General features: G+C 41.9%; 1 protein-coding gene across 1 annotated transcript; it reads right to left on the bottom strand.

Annotated features, from left to right (window-relative positions):
- Positions 1–3,388: 3,388 nt before the first annotated feature.
- si:dkeyp-120h9.1 (Y+L amino acid transporter 2-like) lies at positions 3,389–25,583 on the bottom strand. Its single transcript, XM_042346456.1, has 10 exons — positions 25,574–25,583; positions 23,696–23,821; positions 22,813–22,957; positions 16,735–16,858; positions 14,165–14,268; positions 10,678–10,774; positions 9,766–9,915; positions 6,490–6,673; positions 5,912–6,092; positions 3,389–4,017 (listed from the first exon to the last, which is right to left on the bottom strand). Exons 1-9 carry the CDS (start codon positions 25,581–25,583, stop codon positions 6,022–6,024), a joined length of 1,011 nt encoding a protein of 336 aa, XP_042202390.1. The 3' UTR covers positions 3,389–4,017; positions 5,912–6,021.
- Positions 25,584–26,979: the final 1,396 nt, after the last annotated feature.

Below are 26,979 nucleotides of genomic sequence, written 5' to 3'. Positions count from 1 at the left end.
CTACATTTTAAAAATAAATGCAAGTCCAAGGGTACAAACAAAAACAAATGTTGACTGCCGTTTCTGATCTTATAAGATTATATAATGCTTCCATGTTTACCAAAACAACCTGTGTGTGCAGCATTCAGGCGCTTTAACACACTTGAGTTGGTTGTTTACTGCTATTTATGTAATCTACTTACAGAGACTGCCATCATCAGTCAAAACAGTAGCAGGGGCCTGAGTTCTCCAGAGTACTTTGAGAATACAATAACTGCCTGTATGTCAGCTTTACTGATCTGCTTGTCCACGTGAATATTATCCCATTAAAACAAACCCATTCCAGCATATATAAAATAATAATCCTTGCATTCGATATAGCGCTTTTCACGTCTTCTGGACGTCTCAAAGAGCTTCACAGAATGTACTGTAAAGTGAATTAACTGTATATTTGTGAGAGAAACGCGGCAGCCAATTGTGCATAGGAGTGTCCTAGAGAAAGTCGGGGAGTGAAGTGACCAATTTATTAGTTGTTTTCCTTGAGGGATTATTATTTTTTATATTACTAGAAAAAGGCTTGGAAGTGTTTATAATACTGAAGAGACACCACAACCCTCTCATGTTATACCCTGTACTCTGCTTCAGTCACTGATGACATTCTATTCTTGGAAGAGAGTTTTGTTTTAAAGAAGTTATCAATTATTGATTTAGATACAAGAGAAGGGTTATCTACTGAAGTGTATCATGGGCCTCTCGTCAGCAGGATATGTGGTTAGTAATTCTCTACCGCTGACGTGAATACAGATTTAAACACAATTGTAAACAGAATCCTTTGATCATCAGTCAGGAATTTTACCGATCTTGGTGGAAAAATGCATGATAAACTGCCATATACAACAACAAGATTACATTTGTACAGCGCAGTCTCAAGGCGCTGGACAGAGTACAGCATTTCAGACCCAAACTGGGATCGGGTGGGGGGGAGGGGGAAGGGAGGGGAGGTATATACAGTCACTACACCAACCTGTGCAGATCACCTGTACCAGTCACACCATCCACTTGTGGCCCGTGAGGGACTTGCCTAACTAGCCTCTCAAGATAACTAGTTGCTGAGCCCTTTTCTCTGGAAATGACAAGTTATCAATTTACAAAATCTTAAAAGGTTTCCTCCCAAAAGCTAATATGAATTCTGCCCCGATTCAAACTCAGAGCCTTTTAATCCCACTTCAACCATGTTTCAAACCCAAAAAAGTTTTCAGGATCCTGTAAAAAGTTTTATTGATATGTGCCAACCAAAGCACAGCTTCAAACAGTACTGAAGAACCCAGCTGTAGGTGTGGAGAGCCCCTGAATCCCACACATTTCCACTTTGAAGAGAATAACAAAGGGATCACGCAGAGGACTGCATAGAATCTTACATGGACTTGTGTCAGATTAAAGCAGTTTTACTGCACATTCAGAGACCGTCACAGAAAAGGCAAAACTTGCAAACCCTGCTCATAGATATAAACTTCACTGGAAGATAGGTAAACCTACAAATAAGCTATAGATGTCAATAGGCCTGATCATCTGTCTAGTACACCTTCCCCTTTAATTGCAGATGATGCAAGTACACAAGGGCTGAATCAGATCTCTTCTATGAGCAGATCACTCACACGTCCATTAGTTTGGAGGCAGATAGAGACACCTGCTGTGGCAAGATACTTCAAGACCTTTCTGGTGAATTGCTCTTTCTGAAGAAAAATAATGTCCAGTCTCCAAAGCAGCAAGTATGATGAAGTGGTTGGGTTTCTGGGAGAATATGTTGGCTGTTTCTACTCTACCTCAGAGCTTTTTAAGAGGTAACAGATTTTAGGTTTAAAGGCTTTGTTGTTGGAGATCACATTTGAAAGGTTTCCCACAGCACCGTCTGCTCTGCAGCTCTGCCATTCAGTCTGGTTAGAGAACCAGAGCCAAGCTTCATCTCTTGACAGCATCGCTTGCAGTTCAATTCTCTGTGGAATATTAGCTGGAGCGAGGATTGTGGAAAGCACTCAAACAGGTTCATCAAAAGCTCTGACACTCAACAACAAATAACAATAACTTACACTTATATAGCGCCCTCCACGCAGGGCAGTGTCCCAGAGTGCTTAACAGTGGCGGAACCTGACTCTGAGCTGGAAGGGAGGGGGGTAGGTGACTGTAAGTATGGTCGAAAAGGTAGATTTTCAGACGGGACCTGAAAAGGGGGAGAGGGAGAGTGTTCCACGTTTAAGATCATTCAAGATCAATAAAATGCTGAAAGCTGTTGCCTTTCAAAATTTATCAAGTTAAATAACTTTACAAGTGAAAATAACAAGACTTATATGCATTCACACAAATTATATAATAATAATCTTTGTATTTGATACAGTGCCTTATGACATCGTCAAAGTTCTTCACAACATATACTGTGAAATTGATTGACTGTATTTTATGGGCAAAATGCACACATACACATATAAAGATATATTCACAATACACACAAAGACATACATAATCTGTATACACATAGACATTAGGAGTTAGACAAACATTTTAATAGGAATAATATAAAATGATCTGTGGGAATTTGGAACACTGTGATCATCTCCAGGGGCGAGCTGACCCCAACATAGGCTGAATGGTTTCCTTCTTTTTTAATGATTTGAACGCACATACAAACACAGTATACAGTACTTTCATATTTACACACACACAGATACATACATATATTCATATATATATATATAAAGAGAGCGAGAGAATTGTAAGATTGTTCTCTATGGTTTTCCATAAAAAAAATTTCATATGTAAAAAAAATTAAATGTCAGGATTACCTCCCAAACCATTTGCAAATTTCCCCCAAACATTTGATCATTATAAATTAATACAGGAGCTCTTTGTTTTCAATGGCTGCATGAAGAAAAGAGCCTTACTTTCTGCCTGCTAGTTCCCTTAAAGCTTCTTAAAAGAGGCAAGACGCCGCCGTATTTTTTCAAAGTTAGAAGCTCTAAACGTATGAATGTAATCAATGAAACATGACACACTATAAAACTATTGTTGGGGGCACTACACCTGACAATAATTCCTGTTAAGTCACATTTTGATGTGAAAAGTTGCTGCAAAAATATTTCTCTCTCTCTCTCTCTTTCTCTCTCTCTCTCTCTCTTTGTGTCCTTGCGCAAACTGAATCAGGCCTCTCACCAGTCTCGGTTTGCTGTCCTGTGGTGTCAAATCCTCTACATTACTCGCTGGAACAGTCTATTATTAATAGTCTATTGGCACACCATAAATCTTGACTCTCTCAGGTAAACACCTGAGAACATGTTCTTATACTTACATTGCCCACAAAATATACATAGTCACACCACTTTACAGAATATCCTTCAAAATGCTTTGAGATGTCTTGACAATGTGATAAAGTACTATAACATATGCAAGGATTAGTATTGTTAACTTTCTCATCACTTTACTCAGCCAAACAGTGAGTGCTAAACAATTGTGTGTGTTTAAACCTTTATTTGAGGCAAAACTACAGCATGTAATAGTGTAACATTATAGAATAAACATTGCATTAAGTAATTGTGAGGACAGTTTTCTATCCAGCATTGAAAAATCCTGCAGAGGTACACATTTCAAAACTGTTCTGACACAGCATCATCTAGTGGCAATATTTTGAAGTACCATTTACAGTATTCCAATAAAGGGGGAAAACCTCCAGTCAGCGATACATCTGGGTCCTTAGTGTCTGACATAACAGAATTTCACATATAGTCGTGCATTGCCAAAGGGGGTATGTGTAACCCTGAACAGGATTTGTACTGAAAAAGAGAGGCTAACAGAAAAGAGAGGAAACAGGTAAGAAATGGTACAGTAGCAAGTATGGATATCGACTAGCAGGCACCCATTATCTAATATTACTGCACTGATATTGCAGATTTCTAACAGTGAATTCTGTCTGTGTGAATTTATTTCTAATAACAGCAGGGACGGATGGTTGCAAGTCTTCTTCCCTTCCCCAAAACTGATGCAATTTTCCTTAAGAAAGAAAAAAAAAGGTTTTATAAATAGGGGCATAAAGTACAAGAGTCAGGAGGTTATGATTAATCTATATAAAACACTGGTTAGCCTCAGTTAGAATACTGCGCCCAGTTCTGGGCACCACACTATAGGAAGGATGTCAAGGCGTTGGGAAGGGTGTAGAGGAGATTTACGAGGATGGTACCAGGAATGAGGGACCTTGATTATGAGGAAAGGCTCGAGAGGCTGGGATTATTCTCATTGGAGCAGAGAAGGTTGCGAGGAGACCCAATAGAGGTCTTCAAAACCATGAAGGGATTTGAGAGGTTAGAAAGGGAAAAACTGGTTCCACTGGTGGGTGTGTCAGTGACTTGAAGTCACAGATTTAAAATAGTCTCTAAAAGAAGCAGAGGGGAGGTGAGAATAATTTTTTCACGCAGCGAGTTGTTCGAATCTGAAACGCATTGCCTGAAAGGGTGGTAGAGGCTAATTTGATAGCAACTTTTAAAAACTGGTATTTGAGGAGGACGGATCTGCAGGGTTATGGAGAAAGGGCTGCGGAGTGGGATTGACATTACATTGCTCTTTTCAAAGAGCCGGCACAGACTCGATGGGTCGAATGGCCTCTTTTTGTGCTGTACGACTCTATGATTCCCCTCAGGAAGCCAAGGATCAGAAATCCACCACTAGGCAGCCAGAATATTATTCAAAAAAATCAAGCAAAATTAATAGACCACACAAATGAGGAAAGGGAGGAGCATGGAGAGGAAGTGCCCCACATTAAAACATCTATTGGCAATACTTGCTGTGGTTGAGATAGAAAGTTGAGGACCATGTGCTTACTTTGGCTTTTTTTAAAAAAAACAAGTGTGAACAATCCAAATGCTTACTACTACAGAAACAGTTCACAGAACCAGGAAATCCAATTCAAGTGTGGAATCCAGATTTTCCCCAGAAAACTTGAAAACAAGCATGCTGTCTTGAGCTGGTGCTTTGAGACATCCTCTCGACATGAAAGTCACTGTATAAATGTAAACTGTATTTTATTGGTGCAAGTTCCCGTCTCTTACCATGATGGTGCTTGTTCCTTTTTTCTACCATCCCATCTCTCGCTACTTGTTCTTGCTTCCTATTCTGCTTCCACTAACTATTCAAATGAGGATGAGAATTTCTATCCACTACATTGGGTGGTGCTTACCTACACATCTTAGACTGGTGATTCTGATCTACGTCCTTCTAGGACAGTTCAGAGGGATTTGGGTGTCCTTGTACACCAGTCACAAAAAGTTAGTATGCAGGTACAGCAAGCAACTAGGAAGGCTAATGCCATGTTGGAGTTTATTGCAAAAGGGTTAGAATACAAGAGTAGGGAAATCTTGCTGCAACTGTATAAAGTGTTGGTGAGACTGTACCTAGAATATTGTGTGCAACATGTGAGTGACACACACAAAGTGACACTCAATGTCATTCAGGACATTTATATCAGCTCAGCGTAGGAGCAGAGTTGAATTTAGATTATAAATTTGTCCCCACACTGAACAACAGGCAAATTAGAGCCACATAACAGAAACATAACTTGCTTTCTCAGATTAACATTTTATCCTAAGGAACATTTGCTACAGTAGGTCCTTCCCTGTGATATCTGCAGCTTATGCAGCGATGACACTATGTACTTTTCCTCAGTAATTTGCCAAGACCAGATACCAATTAAAGGAAACCCATTAAAAAAATGCTAATAGCTATAGACAGTTACGGACTAGATGAGACCACTACAGACTAGACAGAGTCAGAATTTAATGAACGTAAAGGTTCATCTGCTTTAAGAGTATTTTCTTCTCAAACTGGATTAACAACACAAAATATTCCAGTCGTTGGAAGTTCCAGCATTTTGATTGTCAAGTTTTAAATGTACCAGATAAATGTCCCATGACGGGTCCTTTTGAATAACTAAAACCGAGATGGGTTTCTACATGAACCATGTGTTGCATCCTTTTTTGGACCAGTCTTTGTGTAGATTTTTGGTTACCATTCCTTCTCACTTTCTTCTGTTAGACAGCACAAGGATATCTTTTGGACGTATTCAGAAAAGATATCTAGGAAAATCAAACAAACAGTTAAAAAGTTTCAATCCCATGTGAGACGACCACCATTCATCATCAAATATAGTCAGAAACATTGACAATGATCAATGTTTGGTGCTACATATTACTTTGCATCTACTAGCAGCTATACTAGTATTTAGATATGTAGTTTGGATATTTTTGTTTGGACAAATGGAACTATTCATGCAAGAACACACATCCAAGAGTCTTTTGCACTGACTGGCAGCCAGATAAACGACAACAACGCACATTTATACAGTGCTTTTCACACAGGCTAACTAACGTCTGCAAGCGCTTCAATTAATTATACACCTATCTCAAGCAGACTGGATGCAAAGCTTTGTGCTACAATCACATAAAAAGAACACCCATGATCTGAGAAACTTACCTAAATATTTCTTAAGACACTTTGGTCGTTTCTGAGGTGGGAGGTACACACAGAAGAAATAAACTGGGGCCCCTGAGAGAGCGACCGCAATCCCAACCAGTGAGTTATAGGTGTCGCTGTAAAGAGGCATCACCACGAGAAAAATGCTGCACATGCAGTACACAATGGGGAAGAACAAGCTGAGCTGAGAAGAGATAAAAACACAAGCGGCAGATGATGAGGAGGAACTTTGCAGATACAAAAAAATAATATTGGGCTCTAATTTGAGTTTTCCTTAACTGAAGGAGTCTTGTTATAATTCAGGTCAATGTGCGGGAACTTCGCTCTGGAGGAACATCGGAACAGAGCAAGAGTGCCTGCGAGATGCCGTGACGTGCTCGAGTTACTAGACTGAGCTTGTGCAAGTTGAATTCCCCATTAAGGGATTTTCCAATGACCCTTATTAAAGGAATCCTTTATCAGGGAATCCTGTTAATACCAAAAATTAGACTACTTTTTAAATACTGCAGTGCTCCCCCACATCTTTTCTATGACTCAAAGTTGTGCATCTCTGATAAACTAAACACAATACACATTTACATGGAGTTTTTCACCACAGGAGGACCTCTCAAATTGCTCTCAAAATTAAACAAAAATAATTCCACAAATCATTTGCTTCAATTAAAAAAGGCAGCTTCAGAATTTCTCCCATGTGATGAGAGGATACTTTTTAAAAACAAAGTGTCCATTCCAATCTTCTGCCCTTTCTTTTCTAAAGGGTAGTGCCCCTTTTGCTTCTGTTTGGGTCAATCCCGTAGGTGCTGGATGCCCTCTGGACACCTTCGAGTGTGAACTACAATATAAGGGGCTGCCCAGGTCTTGGAGACGGTGCAGAGGAGAGCAACAAGGGTGATCCCCAGTGTTAGAGGAATGAGTTATGAACAAAAATTAAACAAGCTAGGGCTCTGCAGGCTTGACAGAAGATGACTCAGAGGGGACCTTATTGAGGTGTAGAAAATTTTAAATGGGATTGAAAAACCCAGATTAATACTTTAGGATGTATTGAGACAGTAGAACAAGATGACATAGGTTTAGAGTTGTAAGATGCAATTTCAAGACAGAAACCAGGAAGTATATCTTTACGCAGAAGGTAATCAATGACTGGAACAGGTTGAGGCCAGGACACTGGACTCATTTAAAAAACAGCTTGATGCAGTGATGGGGGGATGGCAGGGTGCGTGTTTTCGAGGGATGAGATCGGATGGGCCGAAGGGCCTTCTTCATCCAGACCAATGTTGTGATCTTTATATTTTGCAAGATTTTTGACCGTAACATGGGATGGAAAACCTGAACAATAGAATTTCCCAGATTCCAGAACAGACACTCTCTTGTTCTTCTCCTGCTTCCTGTATCCCTATCCCGTCCAATGTGCCTCAAGGAATATCTGCTGGTTTGTACAATCGCATTGTGAGTCAGGAAATGTCACTGGCAAGCAGGACGATCTCAGTCTCCTTTTACAATGTGAAAATTGTTGCTCACATTGCAAGCTTCTGGGAGCAATTCATTGCAGCTAAACAGGTAGATACATGTCAGGTGGTAGAGCTATACAGAAGCAAAATAGATCATGGGCAATGGGGGCTGGTGGGTGGATGGAAGTCCGCAAAAGGAAGGATACTTGAATTAAGAAGGGATGGGCATGGAGGAGGTTTGGAGAACACAGGACACAAACAATGCAGGGTGAGAGGCAAAGAACAAAACAGCAAGAGACTACAAAAAGAAACACTCAGCAGGGCTTGGAAAAAAAACAGCAGTGAGTAGCGACAAGTTGTAAATAATGCAGTTTATAGCCTTACATCAAACCACTATTGTTATCTAGCTGTGCTTATCTGAGTAATTAAATAGGAAAAACTGAATTGACACTTTTTTAGTGCAGCTAAAGCCCATTACATGCTGTGGGTTGTTGCACTAATAAGCTTGGGTAGAGACTGGATTAATCAGTATCACAAGGGCATGAGCCTCCTCCGCCCAGCGACTGGAGATTGGGTATACTGTACTAAACAATACATCACACAGCCAAGAGGCAAATTGAAATATAGGAAGGATAAACCAAAAATACATTTTAAAAATGGAGTGCAAACAATCACGGCCATTGTTCCAAACAACTGTTGAAAAAATATTCAAGTGCAGTTTGATTCTTTATTATTAATAATGATGATTCGTGCATTTGATAATCGCACCTTATCACATTGTTGAGATAAGCTCTTCACGGGATTTACTGTAAAATTTCATGTCTGTAGCAGCCAATTTGCACACAGCAATGTCCCACAATCAGTCTTGAAATGGATGAGCAATTAAATATGGGTGATTGATAGCCAGAAAACTGGGGAGAAACACCCCTTTCTTTGTGAATAGGGCCACAGGATCCTTAACGCCACCTGAACTGGCACTGTTATTCAATATATTTTTTTCTAAATCCTTATCAACCTGTCTACTCCTTCCACTCAGCAGGCTCCAGCCCGCTTCATGTTCCCCGCCCGTCCCACCCCACCATCAGCGGTCGCGTCTTCAGCCTCTCTGTCCCCACTCCTTGGAACTACATCCCACATTCCCTTCACCTCGCTCCCTCCCTTGCCTCCTTCAACAACAACAACAAGATTCCATTCATGGAGCGCCTTTCATGTCGGGAGGACGTCCCAAGGCGCTGGACAGTTGGGTCAGGACCCGAGCAGGGGGGAAATGGTCAGGGGGAGGGGAGGGAAGGGAGGAGCGAGAAGGGGGTAGAGAGTCAAGAGGGGAGCTGAAGGCACGGTCAAAGAGAAAGGTCTTGAGACCGGCCTTGAAGGAGGAAAGGGAGGAAGCAAGGCGAAGGCACTGGGGGATGGAGTTCCAGAGCCTCGGGGCTGAGAGGCTGAAGGCCCGACCACCGATGGTAGGGCGGTTGGGGCGGGGGATGTGGAGCAAACCGGAGCCAGAGGAACAGAGGGTACGGGCAGGTAAGTAGGGGGATAGTAGGTCGGAAAGGTAGGAGGGAGCAAGGCCGTGAATGGCCTTGTAGGTGAGGATGAGGATCTTGAATTCAAGGCACATCTCAAGATCCTCCCCTTCGACCGTGCCTCCGGCCACCCTCCTGCCCCGCTCTCCACTCTGCCTGATCCCCCCCACCCCCCACCCCACTCGAGTCCTAATCCCTGACTGTTCAGCGCCTTGGAACATCCTCCCGACGTGAATATCGCCATACAAATGTAATTTTGTAATGTATTTTAATGATTGTAGTTGTAGAGATAGTAACGCTCATACCTTTACAGGTCTTGGTATATCTGGGAACTTCCACCTCATATGGATGAGACTCGCAACAGACAGGCCAATGAAGAGCCAGTAGTTAAAACTGAAGTAGTTGATCAGTTTGAAAATATCTTCTACACACAGATAGATTAAAGACATCCCTCCCTATAAAAAAGGCAAAACATTTAGTTAACACAGTATAAGAATTAATTTTCCTGAATTAGAAAAACAATAAGCTTCTTTAGTGAAATGTGTATGTCGGAATAAGTGCTCTAAATTCATACAGTCGTTTGGTTCCATTGTCTGTCTAGTAGGTAAAACCACTGCCCAAACCAGGACTAGTGCATGCAGATTGGGTAACCTGGTCTGTGCTCATCTCCATGAGGCAGCAATTGGGGCTATTCTTCCAGGCGGGAGAGAGAACAAGGTAAGTGGGGCCTCTTTGGAGCTGAGATAAATCGATTTCCTTAAAGCTGAGTTGGCTCCAGGGTGATGTACATGCTTGTCATTGTAATGTCAGAATGGAGTCAACCCTCTGGTGGTCTCAGCAGTCTCTTCCCTGAGCCAGGGGATCCACGGTACTCCAAGGCACTGACGAGGTAGCCTGGATTGTCGGCAGGACTTGGAAGGGCAGATGAGAGCAGGAATTCTTCCTACTTGGTCCCATTAGCCCTGCAAACCAAAGCCCTAACAGAACAAAGTCCTACCCGGAAAAACAGTGAGAACCTTTCCAGACAGTGTTCCCAATGGCAAATTAATTAAAATCCATTAATACCATAACGTACAGATACTGTGGGGGCAGATAATGAACACCAATTGGTCACTTCAGACAGTAAGCGGCACCTTAGTACAACACTGAAAACTATCACTGATTTTTGTGACATTTGGAAAGAATCCGAAACAAATTAGCTTTTGATTTATACTTACGTTAAAACACAGAGCTGGGATAGGGGTGTACCTAAAAATATGGATCATGCACAGGACACTTGGAAGGTGACCTTCACGTGAAGCAACAAAGAAAAGCCTGCAATACAAACAATGGCAGGTTAGAGGGGCTGCCACACTGGCAAAACAGATCAAAGTAATCTTCTTAACCTACATCTCAAAGTAATCGGACTAGTCAGCACTTCAATTAACAATTACTACTGAGCACGTCAATGCATAAAATAATCAAACTGCACTGGAGAATGCTATACGTGTCGGCTGATTAAAATTCATGTTTTTCAGGATTAAAATTCATTTTCTGAAACCCCAATGCTGATCGAAATGTGTGCCCGAGACTTTTGTACCCCAATGATAATACCAATTCTTATTCACTTTCATTTTCCTTTTCGGTCAAAAAACAGTGAAAGATCAAGTAACATATCTAAGCACTGGCCTCAGGGAGGGAGGGGGAGACAAGGGGGTTAATTAATCTGGTTATATTCTTGAGCCTAAAAACTGGCTCGAAGGCAAGCAGTTATGCAAGTAATTCGAAGCATACTTGGAGATGTCAACCCATCCTCAACCCCACAAGCTAAGTCCTAAGGCAATGATGGTGCTAACTGGAAATTTGTCTTGTTGCAATTACCCTTATTGAATTCTTGTGAAAGATCATGCCTAAAATACTACCCCATCGTTCTCCTTCAAATACTGATTGACCTGTGCAGATTTAGGGTTCGTGTTTAAAATATCTCTGGTTATTATTGAAGCTCCAACTCGCATAACGTTTGCATTCATTACATCTAGGCTCGTCTACGCTAACTACGCTTGTCGGCCTTCCCAACTCGTCCCTACACAAGCTGCAGAACATTCATAACTCTGCAAGATGTGTCCTCTTCCGCACCAGGCTCCTTGACCCTATCACCCCCACCTGGCTCCACTGGCTCCCCATCCCCTAGAGGATAGAGTCAAAATACTCGTCCTCTCCTACAAAGCGCTCCATGGCCATGCATCTTCTTATCTCTGTGAACCCCTTATCAACCTGTCCGCTCCCTCTGGTCAGCAGGCTCCGGCCTGCAACATGTCCCCTGCCTGGCCCGCCCCACCTTCAGCCTCTTTGCCCCCACCCTTTGGAACTCCATCCCAGTTCCTTCGCCTTGCTCCCTCTCTTGCCTCCTTCAAGGCTGATCTTAAGACCCTCCTCTTCGACCTCCCCTTCGGTCAACCCGCTACCCCTACCCTCCCTGCCCTTCACTCCTCCTGATCCCAAGTCCCTGCTCAAGTCCAAATCTCTGACTGTCCAGTGCCTTGGGACGTCCTCCAGACATGTAAGCCACTATACATATGTAATTTGTTTGTTGAGTCAATAAAGACACTGTCCATTGCAACACTGGGCCTACGGACCAGAAGGTTGCTCAGAGTTCCTAAATTAGGGAAGAGGAGACACATTCTCACATCTTACCACTCTTCAAGGAATGGCGATCCTATTGGAAGGTGCAGCTGAGGACAGAACTGTGCTTATCCATGATCTATTGGGGATGCCACCAGACTCAATGCCAACACTTACTGTCAAGTCTCATCCATGAATGATATTTGAGTGAGTTACGGCATTGGTGACTGGTAGTCGGGGGACTATACATATATCCCAGTAGGACAATGGAATCAAAAGCTTTGAAGTGAGGAGGAGAGAGAAAAAAAAGTTTCTTTTTTTAATAAATTAGTTTTAATTTTATTTAATTATTAACTAATAATAAAACTCAGCATTCAAATGCAATTTGTGCACAGACTACAGATTGCATAAATACTGCAGCATGTTTTCAATGCACAGCTTATGAATAAATATAAGTGAAACTACTGCTGTTCAATTTGCAGTTCATAAGGTTTCAGAATTCAGTGTGTGCTGCTGTTATTCATCTCAATTATCTTCAGCTCCTGGTCCCATTGCGCCAGTACAGAATAAAGCACAGCCCTGTTCTACCTCCTACTCCCAATGGGGATCTCCAGAGAGAGAGACTGAAATCGCAGCAAGTGTTCTTTAGAAATAAGATTAGCTTAACAGTAAAAGCTGCCAGTACACCAAGGTAATAAATGGGTGTCAATTTATTTATACAGAGCTATGTAAATACGTAAAGTGTACAATTATATTGGCAGGATACATATCTCAACGCAACTGGTAGTTAGCCAACAATTAACAGAGTAATTGTAGTTAAATGTGTAGTTGAAAGAGTTTACAGTTATTGTATCCTGTTTCCTCTCACGTCAATCATTGATAGAGGTTTAATCTGATCAAACTGACAGCAGAGGCAAAACACATATAATAATAATAATCCTTGCATTTGATATAGCGCTTTTCACATCTTCTTGAAGTCTTAAAGCATTCACAGAATATGCTGTAAAGTGAATTGACCGTATATTTGTGGGCGAAACGCGGCAGCCAATTGCGCACAGCAGTGTCCCACAAACAGCCGTGGATTGAAAATGACCAATTTATTATTGTTTTGTTTTGGAGGGATTATTATTAGGCGTGTGGAGTAAGGAAACTTGCCCAATGTTTCGCCCTGCCTGGAATTGAACCCAGGTGTCTCGCTTGCAAGGCGAGTGCTCTAACCACTGAGCCACAGGACTTTGATTTCTTCCTGCGAGTTTTATTTGAAGGATTTCTCTATCTAGCCTCAATACAGAGTTTGGTTGTAAAGGAAGGGAAAAAGATAATCCCTATTGTGGATTTCACTCTGAAATTTTATTCCCCCAATTGAATTTTCAACATTTATACCTACGCAGACAGTAAAATGTATAACACATGTCAAAAAAAATCAATTGAATCAGTTTTATAATTGCTATGGGAGTAAATATGAAATCTGGATGATTGCATCCTGCTGATCTTGGTCGCTAATCAAATTAACACGCGTAAAATTACTTCCAGAATTTGTCTGACATAATATTAAAACAGGGACCGGTTTGGAGTGTAGATTAGAGGGATGTCTTTAACTTTCTGGTCCAGATTGAAATGCAGACCAGATTCATGGGACAAACGCCTTGCCTCTCTGCTGGTTTTAAGGTTTCTACTTGAAATGAGGTTGGGCAATCACAAATCAATTCCTAGACAGCGTACACAATTGCCCACAAATTGAAACAAATGGTAGGCACAGTGCACCAACTGGACTTGTCACACAGGGTGAAATAAGACCCGCCAATGCTCTTCTAGGGCTCAGGCATGTTTACTCTGCAGTTGTCATGTTTAAAAGAGTAGGAAAAATAATAATTCTTCCATTTGATATAGCGCCTTATCATGTCTTCGAAGCGCTTCACAGAATATACTATAAAGTGAATTGACTGTATATTTTGTGGGCGAATGTACAGAAGTGAATCTCTATTCCAAATTCATAACTTATGAATAAGTAATGTTTGTGTTTTTCAACCATATCTGCTATATTTGATGATAAAATTCACTGTGACTTAGCTCTCACTCAGTCACCGTTGAAGCCACACCTACCTGGAGCTGGCAATGATCGATGAATTGAGCCCACCATAGCATGAGATTGCCACTGATAATGGTATAAACCACTTCACATAACCTAGGACTTGTTCTGCAAAAGTCTGAAGAAATATTATTATCAATAATTCCATATTTCAACATTTGCTTGCACAGTGCACCGTTTCACACAGAAACAAACAGCTTTTATTCAATTCACAATTCTAAAACCCTTTACAACTGGTATGAGTTTTGTGTTTCATAGGATGTGTGACATCAGATATGGGATGTGTGACATCAGAGAAACAAGAACATGTCATTAACACAACATTTTTGGTCATGATGGGGTCTAAAACACAGGGAATCGCAAGGAATCCTGTTAGAATTCCTGCTCATCTCCAGGAATTTTGATCCAGGAGGAGATCGAGAGGGGAGTGTTGCCTTGAGCTGTGCCTGCTGAAATGGAGAGAGAGGGGAGGTGACCGTAGGTACGGACAGAGTGGAAGATCTTTAGATGTGATTGAAAGATGGGCAAGGGGGAGGTGGGCAAAGCGGAGGGATTAAGGCAGAGAGTTCCAGAATTTCAGGGCACAGTGGCTGAAAGTACAGTCAGCGATAGTGGAGGGGATGAGGAACGTGTAGAAGGCTGCAGCCAGTTGAGCAAAGGGGGAGGGTGGCAGAGTGGAGTGTAAGCAGGACAGAGAGGTTGGTAGGTGCCAGGGCATGAAGTGATTTGTACATGAGATCTTGAAATTGATCGGTTCTGCAATAGGGAGCCGGTGGACTGGGGTAATGGGGGTGCAGAGTCTGGTACGGGTGAGAGTACGGGTGGCGGAGTTTGGATCAGTTGAATTTTATGGGTGGTGGAGCTGGGGAGACTGCCGAGGTGGGCATTAGAAAATCCAAGGCGGGAGGTGACAAAAGCACAAATGAGGGTTTCAGCTGCATTGAGGTATGGAAGGAAGCAGACGATGTGGTGAAGGTGGAAGAGAGTGGATCTGTTCAGAAATAGTTATTGGATTTAGGTATAGACTCCAGTGAATGTAGTGGTATTTGAGCAGAATGTAGCTGAGACAATTACTTTAGCCAGATGTTCACAGACAAAACAACCCACCCTTTAATGACAAATTTGGATGTAACCCACCCCTGCACCCCCCGCCCCCCACCTCCATTTCTGAAGACAGTTTCTCTCTCCAGGCCAGTCAGAATTCAAAAGGCTGACATTTTTCACCCTCAGCAAGCTCTGCTGAAACCTTTACTCCGATAATGTCAGACCAGGACTGGAGGCCTGACATTATTGTATGTTGCATTTGTGCCGAATTAATACTATGCAAGGCTGGCAAAAACTATATAAGAGACAACTGACAGGAAAAGAGGAATCTGGTTAATACTGTACTCACAGAGTTGAATAATAATAATAATCCTTGTATTTGATATAGCTCTTTTCACATCTTCTAGACGTCTTAAAGCGCTTCACAGAATATAATGCAAAATGAATTGACTGTATATTTGCAGGCCAAATGTGGTAGCCAATTGCGCACAGCAGCGTCCCACAAACAGTCGTGGGTTGAAGTGACCAATTTATTAGTGTTTTTTTTCTTGAAGGATTATTATCATAGAATCATAGAATTATGCAGCACAGGAGGAGGATCAGGCGTGGGGAGTAAGGAAACTTGCCCAAGGTTTCGATCTGTCGGGAATAGAACCCACGTCTCTTGCTTGCGAGGCGAGTGCTCTAACCACTGACTATAGAACTCCACTTTCATAGCACAGAATTCACACTGAGCTGACAAATCTATCAGATACGTAGGCAAAGGAAGAGAATTTACCACACATTCAAACCTGCTTCACTATATAGTGTTAAAATTGAATATAACTTTAAAGTTAAAAGGCTACACTCAGCCAACTATTTAGCAGAGACGCCTGCATAACAACATTTTGTATTTATATAGCGCTGCTTTACGTTGACATTTTTACAGTCATTAGGCAGCATCTCGGAACGCTTGACAGTGGCGGAGCCTCACGCCTGAGTTGGGGGGGAGTGAGAAGTAAGCACTGTGGGAGAGGAAGGTCTTCAATTGTGATCTAAAAGAGAGAAAGGAGGGGGAAAGGCGGAGGGATTGAGGGAGCGAGTTCCCAAGTTTGGGGGCATAGTGCCTGAAAGCATGGCTGCCGATGGCAGAGTGGAGGGGATGAGGGACAAGCAGGAGGTCAGAGCCAGTTGAGCGGAGGCAGCGGGTAATGAACTACATCTTCTATTAAAGACTGACTGTAAACTACATCGCACGCACCTCAAACAATGCACGAATCCGTGCAGAGATGTCAGTGTATTGGCTAAGCCATAAATGCCACATTGTGGTTCATTTGATTTACTTGCTAGTAAGAAAACGGATGAAAAGGTTTTAAAGCACACCCTCACTCCCCGTTTATTAATAAGGCAATTGTTTTCACAACCTTCAAGCCTCAGGCCTAAGCAATAGTAGAGACTGAGAGAGAAAAAAAACATGCTTCAAATGACTGCTTGATGGCCTTAAGTCATTCCTTCAGATGGTGGCGAAGAAAATGTCATCTAAATAACTGGAGACACTCACCACAGCTACAGCATCGCTGTGCAGGATGGTGGGAAGATCTAGGACACTGTAATAAGCCACGTTTGTCAGGATGTAGATGATGGTCACAATGGGCATAGAAATCCCAATGGCCAAGGGAAGGTTCCTGTGCCAAAGCAAACATCGTCAATCACACAGTTTTACACTAGTCAATTTTTGTTCTACTCAGAACTGCTACCACACAAGCATAGATATGCAGGCCACATAAGTTTCTAAAAAAACAAATTGCAACTTATTACAGTATTTAGAAATATGTTCTTTGCGTGCTATGTTAGTTGCAAGCGCTTCATATTCTGGCTAGTAATCTTGCAGGTGTCAGCAGAATTATTATCAATGGGATGGAAGTTTATTTAAAAATAATAGCTTCTCCGGTCTGATGAAACAAGCATGGGAGCTTGTTGTCTTCAGTGGTCAAAAGGAATGTCCTACTTACCTGTCAGCTAAGTAGAAAGGTGAGGGAAAGCTGTGTGTGTGTGTGTGGTGTGGAAACAAATCCAACATTCCACTGTCAAAACATTTTTACTGTCATTAAGGAATTGTTCATAGAATCATACAGCACAGAAGGAGGATATTCGGCACATCGTGTGTGTGTCGGCTCTTTGAAAAGAGCTACATCAATCCCATTCCCCCACTCTCTCCCCGTAGCCCTGCAAACTTGTCCTCCCCAAATATTAACTGTTATTTCTACAGATTGCTGTGTGTTTCTTTGCACTAGGCATCAGCCCCACAGCACCCACTCCGTCCCATGAGTTCATTATCTGATTTGCTCTCATTTCCTTGACTAGTTGAAGGGGAAGGTCGTGCTATTAGTTTCATCAATACTATGGAGCATGGAATTAAATCTGCCCCAGAGTAATGTGACACCAAGGCAGAGTCCACCTTTTGTTTACATGCCACACAGGCAGTATTGGATTTATTCCACTGCCAGATGCCAGGGAACACCACAGTTTCTAGAGATTTATTGCTCAATTTATAGGCTTCTGACCCACAATTCCAGTCTTTGTGGGGTGGTTTCAAATTACAATGTGACCAAACAAACACAGCAATAGTCTTAACCCTTATTTTTTTAAAAATATAGAACATAATTGAGTTAAACAGTCCAATGCATTCTGATGTAATGCCCTTCATGTCAGGAGGACGTATCAAAACACTTCACAGGATTTACTGTAAAGTGCATTACTGAGTATTTTGTAGGCGCACACAGCAGCCAATTTGCGCACAGCAATATCCCACAAACAGCATGAAGTGAGTGACCACTTTTATTTGGGTGATCAGGAGAAACTCCCTTCTGTTTTTGAAACATGCAGTGGGATCTTTACTTGAGTCTCAAATGAACAATGGTTCTCTGGTTCTCCGATCATCCCTGGTTGCCTCCCCATTTTCTCCCCTATTTCTGTTAACAATTTTTTTTTCATCTTCTTTCTATCTAATCTGGGCTATATTCTGTAACCCGCAGATGAACCTTATAGCTTTGTAACTGAATACTTTTAATCAAATTTTATAATATAATATTTAAGAGCATAGATTAGAGCTGGACATAAAATTATTGCACAAAGATACAAGATATTTGAAGTTAACTATCTTTACCAATCAATTCTATTGCTTTCAAAGTTGATGCAAATTCAGTAATCTTTTGATGGTAACAGTAAAACACACTCAATAACAATAATAATAATCCTTGCATTTGATATAGCGCCTTATCACGTCATTGGGATGTCTCAAAGCGCTTCATAGAATATAATGGAAAGAGAACGATATATATTATGTGGGCAAATGTGTCTGTCAGCACTATCCCATCTTGGACCTTCGTCATTGCATAAACAGATTAACGAGACGAGTTCTGGGCTTTTTTTGCAAAAGGTGTTCATGAAGCACACAATATCAAACCACCTATCTGTAAAATCAAAAATTGCGGCATTGCCAAGGTTCTTCCAATTGAAAATACCAACATAAGTATACTGAGGTCAGGAGGTAACCACACCTAGAAGCAACAGCACTTGATTTACATTGCAGCATTGCAAGCAATATTGTGCAAGAAAATCAAACACACACTTATTTGAAACAAAAGAGGTTTTACATCAAGAACAGAAAAATTAAAACATTAACCATACTTTCAAAAAGAAAAAGGCCCAATTGATTCTTGTTTTACACAGGAACACCTTCTCTACAAGCTACTTGACATCCTCCATAATGGCATGTCTAGCTAATGGGCCAGTTTGACTGGGAATGAAGGCAGAGATGAAAAGAAAATGTTAACACAGTTTACCACAAACATTGCCCACAAGACAACTGCAATTATAATCTACAATTGAGGCAGCTGGCACTTTGGAGCAGGTCGTTTGTACAATTAATCATTTTATTATGTTGTCCACATGGGCGGAAATTTAATGTGCATATAAATTCATTCAGCTGTTTGTCAGCTTAAAATATTTTACACAAAGTTCAGGATAACAGTTGGAGGATGCAGCAGAATTTCTACACAAAACAAACGTTCACTTGTTCATGGTAAGCACAATGAAAAATGCATAACTGCTCTATTGTCCTATTCATTTCCACAATTCATGTTTTATGATTCGTAGCTTTGTGGATGTTCTGTAATAAGCTGTTTATTTTTATTCAAAATTCAGTTGTACTGACAGGTCTGGATGTCAGATTGGGTCTGGGCATTGTCTGATGACTGAAAGCCTATATTACCATCACAAGATCTGTTTAGATGACAAAGGTCTTTTGGCTCATCTGACCTCCTAACCCCCTACCATCCCGCCCGCTTCCTCCACTCCGGCCTGCTTCACGGCCCCGCCTCGCCCGTCCCACCATTGGCAGGCGAGCCTTCTGCCATTCTGCTCCTACCATCTGAAACTCCATCCCACAGTCCCTCCGCCTCGCCCCCTCCCTCACCTCCTTCAAGACCCATCTCAAGACCCTCCTCTTCGACCGTGCTTTGGATCTCCTTGCTTCCTCCCCTGCCCTCCACCCTCCCCCACCCCGACCTCCAGCTCGGGTCCAAAACACTGACTGTCCAATGCCTTGGGACGTCCTCCCAACGTGAAGGGCACTATACAAATTAAATTTTGCAGTTGATCTCATCCTTCCAGAATACCCACCCTACCATCCTCCCATCACAGCAGCAAGCTGTTTTGCAGAGTCCAGCATCCTGACTTCAAGCACCCTTCCTGGTAACCAGTTTCAGTTGTTAATTACTTTATTTATAAACAAATGAATGAATGATGTCTGTCCTGAAATTGCCCTTTGCAACCCTAAACCTGTGTCCTGTTGTTCTGTGTCTTTCTTCATTCAAAAGTATTGTTCTGGGTTTATTTTCTCAACCCCATTTAAAATATTCAATATCTCTCTTAGGTCCTCTCTGAGACGTCTCATTCCATGACTGAAGAGTCCTAGCTTGTCTACTAATCATTGCTCACAGCCTGGGCCAATAGAAAAGTGTGGCGGCATTTTACCTCCATGGAACCCGTTATAAACATTACCCTCTGCTACAAACCTGTTAAAATTGTAGTTTCAGGCCTGGGGCCTCTCGTGCTATTTACCCGACGCTAATGTGGGTGGGATGTCTCCAGACACGCATGCAACACAAATGGCAAAGGGCTTCCATCCATTTGGAGACCCTGCTATTGTGATTGTCTGTGTCTCTCTCTCTCTCTCTGTTTGTGAGTGTCTCGATGTGACTGTGTCTCTGTATGTGTTTGTGAGTGGGTCTGTGTATGTCTCTCTCTCTGTCTGTGCATCTCTATCTCTCTGTCTGTGTGTCTCTCTCTCTCTGTCTGTGCGTCTCTCTCTCTCTCGGTGTGTGTCTCTTTCTCTCTGTCGGTGTGTGTCTCTCTCTCTGTCTGTGTGTGTCTCTCTCTCTGCGTCTGTGTGTGTCTCTCTCTGTGTCTGTGTGTGTCTCTCTGTCTGTGTGTGTCTCTCTCTCTGTGTCTATCTCTCTCTCTGTGTCTGTGTGTGTCTCTCTGTGTGTCTCTCTCTGTCTGTGTGTATCTCTCTCTCTCTCTGTATCTGTGTGTATGTCTCTTTCTCCGTGTCTGTGTGTGTCTCTCTCTCTGACTGTGTCTCTCTCTGTGTCTGTGTGTGTCTCTCTCTCTGTGTTGTGTGTGTCTCTGTGTGTGTCTCTCTTTGTCTGTGTGTGTCTTTCTCTCTCTCTGTATCTGTGTGTATGTCTCTTTCTCCGTGTGTCTGTGTGTGTCTCTCTCTCTGTCTGTGTCTCTTTCTGTCTGTCTCTCTCTCTGTGTCTGTCTCTCTCTGTGTGTCTGTGTCTCTCTCTGTGCGTCTGTGTCTCTCTCTGTGTCTGTATTTGTGTCTCTATCTGTTTGTGTGTGTGTGGTGCTAGGCCCTGAGAGACAGGAGATGATGAACTCCTGTATCCCCGCAGTCAGAACACTTGACCTCCTCATGTTTTCCTGATGTTTTTCGGCCGATCTCCAGACTGTTTGGGCCTGCTCTGGTGTCCCCCCCACCCGCCCATATGGACCACCCAGTGTTTATTAAAGAAGAAATTAATTTTTTAAAAAAAAGAAGAAATAAATTTTAAAAAAATGCAGCAATCTAATGTGTTGTTTCCTCAGATTTAGTTTTTAATCAATAAAGTGAAAAAAATGGTAGTTGGCAGTAAAATGTACCTCAACAGCACCAATCAACGGCCCACAACATTTGCAAATTTCCCTACAATTTGGGCAAATCTTTCCGCACTTTTCTATTAGCCCAGCTCATAGCTCATTGTCCTAACACTGGGGATCACTCGGGTTGCTCTCCTCCACACTGCCTCAAGGACTTGAGGAACCCTCTAATGTTGCCCACACACGCGATCTAAAAGAACATGCCACACAACTAACATTAATGTGTAATATGTTGAACGAGAAACAAACAAGCGTGTCCCTTGAAGGGGAACCTATAGTTAAATAAAAATCAAGAAGGAAGAGAAAAATGATCAGCTCCGTGGCAGTTTGACAGCTGTGTAGGTGTGAGTACTGCCCTAACATCTGTGGAAGAAAAAAATATATGGGGGTGGGGAAGGAGTGATGGTAACTGCCAAGATCATAGTATCATAGAATTATACAGCACAGAAGGAGACCATTTGGCTCATCGTGTCTGTGCCGGCTCTTGGAAAAGAGCTATCCAAATCAATCCCACTCCCCTGCTCTCTCCCCATAGCCCTGCAACTTGTCCCCCCCAAAATAATTATCTAAATATATCTAAAGAAACGGTTTAGAAAGGAGAAGTGGAAGTACTTGCAATGTAAAAATGCTTTCTTTGTCTAAGAGAAAAAACTTCTTCCCTTGCCGGAAAGTTTTTTAAAAAACAGAAAGCATATTCCAGTGGAAAACAAGACCATGAAAAGTGGATTACGACTGTGTGAGTTGCCTTCATTAGTGAGGAGCCTCCATTGTGTGCTTCTGAGAGGATTTCCCAGACCATGAAAACTATAGGAAAGGCAATTAGCAGGGATTGGGGCTCATGTGGAATATAAACTCAGCATATATGCAAATACTGACTCTCTTGTCTGGGTAGATCAAGCCTAATTCACAGATCAGAATACCACTAACAATTTCTTTTCTGCCAAAGGCAAATAAAGCAACTGCTTGATAAATTGATGCCATAAACCTGACAAACAGCCTAACCTGCCATAAAGTTGCACAATTGACATACTCAACATAATAATAACCTGGAGGAACTTGCATTCTGTCATCAAATTTGCTGGTAACAGAACCGAGCAGCTAAATTAAAAGTGGTTCTGCATCACTGTCCTGCTGTACTGTGCTGCAGTTTGCTCCCTCTCTTTCAAACTTTGTGGCTGGGATTAGAAATAGATCAAAAACAATACATACTATGTATTACATTACAAATAGACCCCAAACGCTATGTGCATAATGTACAAACAATATGTACCCTCCAGCCCCCAACCCAAATATGGGGGGGAGAAAAAGAGGTGAGTGTGAGAAGCAGACACTCATTCTGCCGTATCTCAACCATACACCCACCCAACGATTGCACGATCTGCATGCAAAGAATATCCACTGACACAAATGATGACGAAATGCCTTTACTCACCTTTCAGGTTTTTGAATTTCCTCAGTCACAAAGTTAAGGGTGTCCCAACCTGAGTAGGAGTACAGTGCTGAATACAAACCCAGGGCCATATCTCCAACTTTCAGATTGGACCCTTCAAAAGAATTTTCGAAGTTGTTTGTCAGTCCTGAAATGGATAATTGCAGTGTCAGGAAAAAACAACAAATATGTTATTATCTCTTTTCAGAACAAAAANTGTTTTTTTACCAAAGCAAAGTGTATGTAAATTGATCGTCAAACACTGCAATTTTCTGTCCAAAGTCTTTAACAGTGGTAAATCTTAGTACAAAGGCAAAGAAAACAGATATCTTATCACTATGCTTGATAGTAATTACTAATGAAGCTGTTTGAGACAGGATACAGTGCTATAAAAAAGCAAGTTCTTTCCTTTCTAAACAAAATTTTCAAAATGCCATCCCTCTGCCACAAGAACTTGAATTAAAATGTTTTTTTTAAAGTCTCAAATATAGAGTGTACTGTTAAACAGGGTTCTTCTCTTCTAATATGGTCTCTAAAGTTAATCAGTGTACTTCTCTTTCAGTATAGTTTCTCATATTAATTTTCCATTAGCTCTTCCCAACAAAAGGATGAGATACTGTAGGCTGGGAACATGAACACAGCTGCCATCAACACAGCCACACACTAGTCAACAGAACATGTTCGTCCACAAAGCGTACAGTCACTGCACTTCCTGTGAAGTGCTTTGGGAATTCCTACCAACATGAATGTAAATATAAGGATTATTATTCATTTTAATTATAACAAGTACTGCAAGTAAAGGGTGTGTGAGAGTCAGACTTCTTTTACCCCATCCATTTCTCCCTCACTCACAAAAGACACCATGCAACTACCTGAAGCCACTTACCTTGGCTGAGCCTCACCACCCCAGCAATGATGATGATAATTAATGCGATCACTTTGGCAAATGTTGAGACCACCTGAAGAATGGCTCCCCATTTCACTTTGGCACAATTCACCAACGTCAGCAGACCTAGGCGTTAAAAGTACACAAAGCAAAGTGTATGAGGTCTAAAGCAGACTGATGGCTAAATACTGTGAGCTTTTTAATATTTAGTCATTTATCACAAGGGGCAACTTTAACAAAAAGTCGTGAACAAAGAAATTGGCCTCAGTCAACTGGGGTCTAGTACTTAAAATGACCTGTTTAACCGCAGTGGAGGAGCCAAAGCTAGCACAGACATTTTAACAAGTCTTACTTAACAACAACAAAATTACATTGGAATGGTGCCTTTCATGTCGGGAGGATGTCCCAAGGTGCTGGACAATTAATGTTTTGGACCCGAGCTGGAGGTCGGGATTGGAGAGGGTGGAGGGCAGAGTGGGGGAAGAAGGGTGATCGTGGGCAAGTCGAAGAGGAGGGTCTTCAGACGGGTCTTGAAGGTGGCAAGGGAGGGGCGAGGCGGAGAGACTGTGGGATGGAGTTCCAGAGGGTGGAAGTGAAGGTCTTTGAAGGTAAGGACCAGGATCTTGAACTGTATCCTCTGTGTGATGGGAAGCCAGTGGAGTCGGATGAGGATGGGGGTGATAGCGTCACGGAGTTTGGTGCGGGAGAAGACACGGGCTGCAGGGTTGTGGATGATCTGCAGCCTATGGAGAGAGGATTTGGGGAGGCTGACAAGCAGAGAGCTTGCATAGTCAAGCCTGGATGTTTTGAATGCATGTACAAGGTCTCAGCGGCCTGCGGCATGAGATAGTGGCAGAGCCGGGCGATGTTGCAGAAGTGGGGCAGGTAGTGCGAGTCATGACCTTAACAAGAAGGTGTTACATGTTAGGCTATTGGAGTGTTAATGAAATTGTATTAGCCAAGGTACATACAGTAAAATAACAATTTGCACTCACATAGTGCCTCTCATATAGAACGTCTCAAAGTGTTTTGAAACGTCTGAGAGGGGGACCAAACATGGAGGAATCTAGCTGAAGGTGCAGTTGAAGACACAGGTTTCTGGTGTGTTTTAAAAGCAGTGGAGGCCTGGTGGAGAGATTTCAGAAGAGAACTCAACAGGGTGGGTTCAAAACTGTCTGAAAGCTTGTCAGCCATTTTTGGGGTGGAGTGGACGGTGGACACATTGCAGGCCGGAGTTGACGGAAAGGATGGGGTGGATGGGGAGGTAGCTTTGCAATAGATGGCAGCGAGGTAGAGAAAGGTTGTGGAAACATTTGAGGGTGAGCACGAGGTTGTGGAGGCATTTAAAATTGATCTGCTGGAGGAGAGGGAGCCCATGGAGCCAAACGAGTGGGGGTGATGGGCTCACGGAGGCTAGTGTGGGAGCTGAGCTGCCCCTTATACGTGGCGACCTGAGCTGTGTGCTGTACTCTAGGTGTGGCCTAACCAGAGCACTATGTAGTTTGAATACAATGTGTAGAGGCGGGTCTTGTCCAAACATTTTTATCCTCAGACAAATCAAGGTTGTTTGCCTTAATGAGTGACTAGAGTTTATGTTCAAAGAACTCCCAATAAAAACAGAATGTCACAAAATAATTCTTTGATGATACCTGGGACCCGCCTCATCTAGCTTGGCTGCTTCAGTGACATTTGTATTGGGGGGAACTGGAGTGGTTCATTGTGCTTATGAATTGAGTATCCATCCTAATCCCAAAGGAGTCTCACTGGTTCATTCCCACAATAAAGGCCCTGACATAGCCCAATGCAAAGGGAATGACAAGTAACCAGTCACAAGTGCAGATGTTATACAAGGAAAGGATTAAATTATACAAATTTTACTTGTCTCCATTCCTACTGATAACGCATTGAACAAAAACTATCCCCTCTATTTGCTCTTGAGTGTGAATATTTTCACCCAAAAAATATAGTTAATTCACTTCACAGTATATTCTGTGTAGCGCTTTAAGACATGATAAGGCGCTATACCAATGCAAGGCTTATTATTACGTAAGGATTTAAAAAATCCTTTTTTAAAAAAAATCATAAGTTTTGCCATGCTCTTTCTTTAAGAGCTCCCAATTTACTCAATTTAGTTAAGAAGGTAAAATCCAAAAGAAAAGAACACTGGACTCATTTTTAAAAAAAAATTGATGCTTTGATAAAAGGACAGTAGGGTGGTTATTCTGGAAGAACAAGATCAAATGGGATGAAGGGCTTTCTTCATCTGAAGCAATCTTGTGATGTGGTAAAATAATTATTTTTAATTGACTATAATTAACTATTTTATTCCTTTCCCCTCAAACTCACATTCTTAAATGTTTAAATTAAAAAGGCAAGATTTTTAAATTATTTCTGCAAAGAAGTAGCTTTTTTTCTTAAGTATTTTTAAAAACAAAACGTCCTAATTTTGTACTATTGAATAGCTTGTCAGCCAAATTTAACATTTTGTGTTTTTTCCCGCTGTAGTTGATAAAAAAACAAACTTTTGTCTGAAACTATTCAACTGTACTGTGTACATCACACAATTTGTCTGATACACATGATCCATCTCAATCACCCACATCTGCTGCAAAACACGGAGTAGAATCAACTAAGAATGATGGAACAGATGCATCTGCCACAGAACTCATAATCTCCTGACCCAGAGGCAAGAGTGCTACGAACTGAGGCTGACTGACACTTGAAACGATTAAAAAGGTTTCTGCTTAAAAATAGTTTAGCAATCGACTGACTTCACTGCTGCCTATTTTTAGTAGAAAGTTTTGCAACTTTCCACAGATTTAACGTCCAAATAGGTTTTGCTACAAGAAACTTTTTCAAGGTCGGTCTATGAAAAGAATGCCACATCAGTCACCAATATATTCAAGGCTGCACAGTGACTTCAACAAACTAAATCTAGCAATGTCTGTTCAAAGAAGGTCTGAATTATCAGTCTTGAGCTGTGCAGAGGAGAGGGTAAGCAAGCATAGTGCATTCCAGAGGTTGAACAAGAAGCTAATCTGCTTACCAGCTGACAGTTCCCATCCAGCTTGCCAGAATGCCAGAAGACAACAAAAGCAATTCAGAACAGCAGCCACTGCCTTCTGCACCCAACCAAATGAGGATGTTCCCTCACTTATACATTTTCAAGCTGTGGCACTGGTAAGGCTGATTGAGATGTATCACGTTTATCAAGATGGATAATAATAATAATCCTTGCATTTGATACAGAGCTTTTCACGTCTTCTAGACGTCTCAAAGCGCTT

Source organism: Callorhinchus milii, unplaced genomic scaffold (assembly GCF_018977255.1).
Source record: "Callorhinchus milii isolate IMCB2004 unplaced genomic scaffold, IMCB_Cmil_1.0 Scaffold2, whole genome shotgun sequence".
Lineage (NCBI taxonomy): Eukaryota > Metazoa > Chordata > Chondrichthyes > Chimaeriformes > Callorhinchidae > Callorhinchus > Callorhinchus milii.
This window is presented reverse-complemented; position numbering and strand designations above follow the sequence as displayed.

What these genes read in the sequence shown, in the direction of transcription:
- si:dkeyp-120h9.1 (XM_042346456.1), bottom strand. An exon ending in TCGATCATTGCCAGCTCCAG is followed by an intron (nt 10,775 to 14,164) that starts GTAGGTGTGGCT and finishes TTTGTATTGCAG; the next exon opens with GCTTTTCTTTGTTGCTTCAC. An exon ending in TCCCAGCTCTGTGTTTTAAC is followed by an intron (nt 9,916 to 10,677) that starts GTAAGTATAAAT and finishes CCTTTTTTATAG; the next exon opens with GGAGGGATGTCTTTAATCTA.